Genomic DNA, 8,366 nt, shown 5'->3' on the forward strand with positions numbered 1-8,366 from the left:
TACCCTTTTTATCGGTCTTAGAGGACCTTAAGAATATTCTTAGCTTCTCGCCACATATAACATCTTCCCTCTGCAAGCCCAACCCCCCTTTTTTGATAGCCGCCACCAGCTCACTGATGCAAAAGGCTCCAAAGAATGCAATAATGAACGCTGTTTTGAATAAACATACTTTAAATTCACCCCAACAAATCTAATTCAATACCCCAACCAGCTTCTGCAGGATCTCAAGTGAAATTGGCTTCCTGATGTCTAAACCCCGATGAACGCTGCCCTCACCTTTTAACACTTCCTTTGTCAGAAATTCTTTAAACATTGCTCTCTTACCAGCTAATTTGAAGAAAAAAGAAATTCCCAATAAGTATCTATCTATAAACGCCCACAACCACATGCAGTCCTGAACTATTTACAGTCTCTACGTACATGTCTTGGCACAACATGCGATCTGCAACAGCCAAGCAGCAAATGGCCATTAAGGAGGGTGAATACGAATCAAACGCATAGTCCGCTAGGCACAGTTGAGCAATGGCCCTGGCTACAGGTAAAGTTTTCCATCCCTTGGTTAGATCTCCACCCGATATCCTTTGAAGGGTGAAGTGCTGCAGAAAGAAGTTGATGGTGGGGGCTGCGAGGCTGTCCCGCTTTGCCATCCCATGGTCGGGCCGGTGGAGCACATAAACTGCAGAAGCAGCCGGCTTGCGTTGCTTCAGTGAGACTCCCGCCCCCTTGAAGAGGCGGTGCGTTGCTGGAGGGGGCGGGCTCACAAAGTCAATAGAGGCAATGAAAAGGCAATAGCCAATGGGTTAACAAAATAGGATCTCCAATTTGAAGTGATAAGAGGCCAAACATTTTTATTATGTAGAGCTAAACGCTGATTAAATGCAAGATGTGTACAAATATATTAATTAATCCTTCATCTCCTGTAATTACAGGGCAAAAGCTCTAGTGAAACTAACCTGTCGCTACAGTGATGATGTCATAATCTATCTGAACAAAATGGAAATGATAGAGAAATAGATATACACATCTATACACATATAGAGCAAAAAAACCAATAAGGCGTATAATGAATGGTTGCATTTGGAAGCGCGTGTTGCGGACATGCATACCTGTTTGCAAGCGATGAGCAGGGAAGTGACCCCAACTAACTGGAAACAATCAGACGCCACGGGCATGCAGGACAGGAATCGGTCCAGGATATTGACTGCAAGACACAGGGACTCGAAGCCAAGGCCAAAGTGTGCACAAAGTGTGCACAGGGATCAGCCAGCTGATGAGCTTACAGCGGGAGTCTGCCTTCAGCTGTCAACAAAGCACCAAACACACATCAGCCCCTAGTCATCACCATCCATTATATTTCATGAATCATAAATACGGTATATAATAAATCATTCAATGGAAATCTAAGAATCGGAAACAGACTTTATTTGTCTAAAGCAGCTTCACTAATGAAATCAAATACAAATTCCATACAATAAAACTGAACAATGTGTAACATGCATATAACGTGTAAAATATGTGATACGAGGACTGACATTACCATATAAATAAAAAGCGCTGCATTTCATAGCAAATGCACATTCCTCCGAGGCAATTACACAGTAAGAGTCAGAGACAAAAGACAAGTACAGCGCTACGGAATTTGATGGCTATATAAAACAATAAATAATAATAATAATCTATCAGGTTGAGCCTTTCCAAGATATCTGAATCGCATTGACTCACATTATGGAAAATAAAACAAACCAAAGAAAAACCTCAGAAAATAGTTTATCAGTAAGGAACTAATAAAAAACGAACCGTAAGGAACATAGGGCTCCAATCCAAAGGATTGTTCTACAAGGACGCAGGTGTGAAGCATTTAGATACTGTGGGCGTACGGCTCTGCTCTGCGCACGCTCGGTGGGGTTTCACCTTGTCGCTGTTGCAGCATTGAAGAGATCGTCCCACTTTTTTATCTGAAACTATAAAAATGATTGTTGCATATACAATAAAAGCACAGTGCCATCCTAGTTTGCCTCATTGTTATTGTCTAAAAATATATGCGTTATGTGAACAGAGCATAGACACTTCTGTTTTTACAACGGGATTTACATTCATTTCATTGTATTCATTCATTCATATATTTCATTACACTTTTTTTATATGTTGACCAATAAGGTATCGACTTCAATTAAAGAGATACATTGTGGTAGGCTGTGAAACCATAGATAAGGAATCTTTTATTAACATTTCTTTCTGCCAAATACTGTGCTTTGACCTCACCGTGCTATTTCAGCGTTGTCCAGTAGAGGGTGCTATGTACTATGTGATCAATCACTGACTCTCAATAACTACAGGAATGTAAATTAATAACTCGGTTTGGGGAGATTTATTTACAACAGTAATTAATTAATGTGGGTCTGATGATTGCTAAGCTGCTGCGGACCCTCAAATACAGCCATATTTATTCCAGATTGTCATCTTGCGATCAGGGCGCTCTATACCTAATGTATTGGTGTGTCTTAGCCAGTCAGTTCTAGTTTTGTCATACGCCTCATAAGAAGCGCTGCATAATCTGTTGGTGCTGCGTACATGAAAGTATAATAATAAGATAATAAAAATAATAATAATAATAAATATATGCTTCTGTTTCTGCATCCTCCTGAGCAGTAACCCATTCCATATCCCTATTCCATATCATATTCTAGTTGATGTTAGTCAGACGATGATGGATCTCTCTTCTTACACCAGATGCCTTTTATTGATCGTAAAAACTCGGGGTTCTTGAAGAAAGGCATAGCTGATGACCAAAAGGAGATCTCCAGTTTTTATTGTATATCATGGATAGACGAAAGTCTAAATTAGAAGCTTTTACAACAGAAAAAATGAGCCAATTTATTCTCATCCGCTGTTAAATCCTATTTTTTTTTAATGTTACATATTAACTAGCATGTGTATGTTGCCAGTTTACACGTCATCTTCCCTCATGCAGGTGACGGGGATTATATAGTCTGGTTTAATCTGCTCTTGATGCAAGTGCTTTACAGTAACGATAATTCGTTATATGTCTCAAAAAACTTCTTAAAGTAAAATGCAGACACTTCTTAGACAGTCACAATATTTCACTTACTAGATGATATCAACTACTAATGATTCTGCGAATCAGGTGTTTTGTTCCTGATAACGCTGCACCTTTAAGACTATGTACACATATTAATCACATTTTTATTGCAACCAATTGGAAAAATGGACATAATGCATTGTTCTGCACAAGCTGGGTTAACGTGATACATGGATGAATTAAACATGGGTAATGCGTGTGACGTGAAGTATGTGATCGGCACATGTTGGCCAAGTTAATTGGATTCAGCTCAGTGCCCTTGGCTCACAGCCTGCTACCCAGTCGGCCAAAACCAAAGCATACAAACACCTTAATCACCCACGGTGTTCCTTTATTGGGGGGGATACAGAGAAGATGCTAATGTCTATATATATATATATAATTTGCATTAACTAAAGATAATATATTTTGATCAGTCGCTGTAGGAACTCCAAGCACCCACGTGGGAAACAAGAAAAACTTTGTCAGCTCCATATGGGTCTATTCACTAAAGGGGGAGTTCTCATGAGATGTATGTTTTGGCTCCTTGGCTTCACTATACATCATGAAGGTCCAACCCCAGTTAGACTGTGCTGCAGGAAGAGCTTGGTTGGCCCTGCATAATGTAAAGTTAAATCATTGAGATTGCCATTCAGTTATCCATTACACAGGTTCTTGCTGGAGCCACCTGCCATTGCTGGACGTGTTAAAATACACACCTGGGGAGCGCTGCTCTCGGTTTTCTAATGTAAACGCGCTGCCCTTGACAGGTCTGTATTCACAGCAAGCATCTGCATTTGAAAGAGACGCTGGCAGCTCAATTTGCTCCTTTTCTCCACTCACTTTTGATTTGAAATGTTTCAACAGAACAAAGAACTCCATTGTTGTCTTTATTCCACAATCAGAGTAATCCATGTCGTGATGTTCTCGGCTAGTGGATTACAGATAGACCCTCGCAGCTTTTAGTGGTAACGAGTCCATGCATAGGATTCGGACGAAATGAACTCACCTGAAAATAAGCAGAACAAACTACTAAATCACACATAGATGTCATGCTTCCCATACTGTGGTCAGGGGCTGCTGATCATTCATCATCTTTCACCCGCCATTTGCAATATTGGGAAACCAAATCTAATACCAGGATTAAGGTGACTAATTACCATATATCTTCTACCAAATGGGACTGCAGCTATTACAGCGATTAAATAAAGTCTTTAACAATCATATTTTGCCTGTGCATTGTTATAGCACATATTGTGTGATACACAATACATAACAGTCTGTAACATTTACAACATCTATGTAAAGGCCTCCAAAAACATATATATATATATATATATACTGTATATATACACTTTCATATAATTTGAAAGAAACATTTTTATTATCTTTTATTTATATTGCACCAATTTATGCAGCGCTTCTTACCAATATACGTATATCTATATATATATATATAGTATGTGACAAATTCAGAAATAACCAGACACACCGATGCATGTGAATCGACTGCATGGTTTTTGTTATTGCCAGAAAAGCAAGTATTTTCTAGCAAATCATAACAGATGAGCCCGTCTCTCCCTTGTGTTCCGGGACGTTCTCAGGTGTTAAAGTCATTGTCAGGTTTATTGTCCTCGCTTCTCCTCTATTGTAAAAGCGCCAGAGTCTACTGACATCTTATAAACAGCATGTGATGTCATCAATACCATCATATACAGTTTTACATCAATGTTAATATTAGAAATAGTTATTATTAAGAGTAAAAGCCCACGTCGTCCGCACATAAGATGATGCGATATACGCACAACATGCCATAAATAATATAATGAAACACGTTATGGGCATCTTCCACATCCTGCTGTTTTATTTTATGGAATTTGTATTTGATTTCATTAGCGAAGCCGCTTTAGACAAATAAAGTCTGTTTCCGATTCTTAGATTTCCATTAAATGATTTATATTCACATAACGTATTTCATATATTTATGATTTGTGAAATATAATAGATAGTGATGACTGGCTGCCAGGTACTCTGTATGTATTCATTATCGACACGAATCCAGTGATCGCGCTTTATCTGCCACAGCCCCGTGCGCGGTATACACGGCATTCCCCGCGTGTGCCCGTTACCCTGGGGGGTGCATTTAGTTGAGGCCGATGTGTAAAGTGACGGCTTGCGGCCGAGCAGCGCCTGAGGGGACCCGGACAGACAGAGGGCCTTTCATGAAGCTCGTGGTATTTTGAGAAGTTCTCCCGCCCTTCATGCGCGCACGGTATCTGTCAGGAGGTGAAGCCGGGCAGCCAGACCCCAGGGGGTAAAACTCACCAGCCGTCGCCTCACACTGCCCCGGGCAGGGGATGCTATTCAAAGGGATGGCGTTACCACGGCAACAGGAAGGCGCGTGCCTGCAGTAACAGCGGGAGACTATAGGGGATGCAGAGAGCGAGCGGTTCTTTCGCCGGGAAAAAGTTTGCTTTGCGACGTCATGATCCAGAGGTTTCCTCTCCAGCCAATCAGCGAAGAGCGCAGCTGGCTATAAAATACGTGGTCGCTATTGTGGCGTATAAATTGTAGGATTTGTCTGGTCGGTGACTGGAGTATGGGGATCGGTGCCGTGATGTTACCCAAGCAGGCCCTGCCTCCTCACAGCCCGTTCAGCACCAGCAAGAGGAAAAGGCGACTGGCAGTTACTGTTACCCCAGAAGGATGGGGGGATGGCAGTCCGACCACAGGCAGCAGCGCAGCCTCCCCGAGGGCCAAGAAGCCCAAGTACCTAAGGCACAGGAAGCAGAGGCTGGAGCTACGGAGCTGTGACTCGGGAGTGTGCGATTTGCAGGATACCCCCAGCCCAGCGTTAGAGGCATCCTGGCGGTTACACGATCCATTGGACACCTGCCCCTGGACCCCGGACAGGCTGGGCCTGCAGACATTCCGGGAGTACGGGCGGACCTGCTACCTGTTCAAGAAGAGCCTGGAAGCCAAGTTTCTCCCGGTAGACTGCTTGGAAAACCAGCCGCAGGTAAGAGAACCGGCAGAGCCGCCCGTGTGAGCGCTAACGGCACAGTCTATATACACACGCAGTGTACTTTGTACGCGTCGCGTTATTCGTTATGTGGCTTCCTGCATTGCATGGCTTAGAGAATTAACCCTTTCAGCTTGGTTGTGTGCTGTGGTTACCCTTTGACTCGCTGCTGATGTGTGTTTGGTGCTTTGTTGACAGCTGAAGGCAGACTCCCGCTGTAAGCTCATCAGCTGGCTGATCCCTGTGCACAGACACTTTGGCCTTGGCTTCGAGTCCCTGTGTCTTGCAGTCAATATCCTGGACCGATTCCTGTCCTGCATGCCCGTGGCGTCTGATTGTTTCCAGTTAGTTGGGGTCACTTCCCTGCTCATCGCTTGCAAACAGGTATGCATGTCCGCAACACGCGCTTCCAAATGCAATCATTCATTATACGCCTTATTGGGTTCTTTGCTTTATATGTGTATATCCATTTCTCTATCATCTTGTACTCATCTGTCATTTAATCAGCGTTTAGCTCTACATAATAAAAATGTTTGTTCGTCCTATCACTTTGGATTGGAAATCCTATTCTCTTAATCCATTGGCTATTGCCTTTTCATTGATCCATCCATTGAAAGTTTTGCATTTTCGTGTTTCACTGTCGCACTGTATAAAGAATCAAATCAGTCCATTGATAAAAGACATCCTCTTATCTTCCAGGTAGAGACGCGACCTCCACGAGTGAAACATCTGCTTGCCCTTTGTGGTGGCGCCTTCTCCCATGAACAGCTGTGTAATTTGGAGTATGTCATCCTGCTGAAGCTTCGCTTCAGCCTCGGAGCCCCCACCATCAACTTCTTTCTGCAGCACTTCACCCTTCAAAGGATAACCGATGGAGATCTAACCAAGGGATGGAAAACTTTACCTGTAGCCAGAGCCATTGCTGAACTGTGCCTAGCGGACTATGCGTTTAATTCGTATTCACCCTCCTTAATGGCCATTTGCTGCTTGGCTGTTGCAGATCGCATGTTGTGCCAAGACATGTACGTAGAGACTGGGGGCTTCCATTACGATTTACTAAAGGATTGCATGGACAAGATTGATTTACTCGTCACGTTAAACCAAGATTCCTTACACCACCTTCTGCCAGACGACCTCCGTGACAAAAGTATGGATGTGGATAGCTGAAGACTGTCTGCCTCTTCCTGTTATTGAGATGTTTTAACAGGAATAAAAGTGACTTTTAAAGCTTGAATTTAGACACTGCTGCCACCAAAAGGGTCCATGGATTTTGTCGCACACTATGACATGAAGTACTAGTATTTATAGAGGAGATTTGTGTTCTTTTTATATAGCAGTATTGCCATCTGGTTGCATACTTGAATAGTAAAATATATATTTACTTAAAACATATTATATTTGTGCGTTGGACTAATTTTCAAAACTAGAATGTGATGATTACTGAATGAATTGTACTACTCGGGTAGTATGTTTTTTTGCACTGATTTTTACTGTAAGTTCTTATATATGTATATTTTGTACATAATAATAGAGGCACACTTTATATTGATACACATTTCTGAAAGAGTAATATAACTTTTGAAGTTCATTTCTAAATAAAATTTTTAAGCCATAAAGAAATTTGTGTGTGTGTGTGTTTTTACATAGGTTTGTAGAATAATCTCTGTGAAATGTGTAGAAACAGGTTTACAAAAAAAGGTTTAATTCTCCTCTGACACTCCAGCTACTGTAGATTACTAGGATGGTGGGAGTGGTGGCCCATAATAAATAAAGCCTGCGGTACTGTGGACACAGTGGGTGGGTTGATAATTCTTTAATATCAAAACTCTCTTGTATACAACATTTGGGAGCACGAGGCCTGTCATTTCACGTGCTCCCTAATCCTTACGCAACGCAATTAATGCCGAGTGCCAGGATATGATGTCTTATCCCCTCGCTCTGCATCAAAATCCAGCGCTCAATGATCAGGGAGCACTAAAGCAGAGGTCTAAAATGACTGACCTTGCACTCAACTGGATGGAAGATAATGGAAGATGAGTAAGGGCAGTGTATGTATATATGAGTATATATATGTGTGTGTGTGTAAGGGCAGTGTATGTGCAGGTGTGTGTAAGAGCAGTGTAAGTATTTGTGTGTTTATAAGCTGGTGTGTGTTTATGGACAGGTACAGTGGATATAAAAAGTCTACACACTCCTGTTAAAATGCCAGGTTCTTGTGAATGAGACAAAGATAAATCATGTCAGAACTTTTTCCACCTTTAATGT

The 8,366-nt window shown here is 41.9% G+C and overlaps 1 protein-coding gene across 1 annotated transcript; it reads left to right on the forward strand.

Moving 5' to 3' along the window:
- The first annotated feature begins 5,696 nt into the window (after positions 1-5,696).
- LOC149278784 (cyclin-O protein B-like) lies at positions 5,697-7,268 on the forward strand. The gene is made up of 3 exons (XM_089501718.1): positions 5,697-6,098; positions 6,300-6,485; positions 6,801-7,268. Exons 1-3 carry the CDS (start codon positions 5,697-5,699, stop codon positions 7,266-7,268), a joined length of 1,056 nt encoding a protein of 351 aa, XP_089357844.1.
- Positions 7,269-8,366: the final 1,098 nt, after the last annotated feature.

This window comes from Sceloporus occidentalis, unplaced genomic scaffold (assembly GCF_023333645.1).
Source record: "Sceloporus occidentalis isolate IW3139 unplaced genomic scaffold, rSceOcc1.0.p SCAF_180, whole genome shotgun sequence".
In the NCBI taxonomy this organism is placed as follows: domain Eukaryota; kingdom Metazoa; phylum Chordata; class Lepidosauria; order Squamata; family Phrynosomatidae; genus Sceloporus; species Sceloporus occidentalis.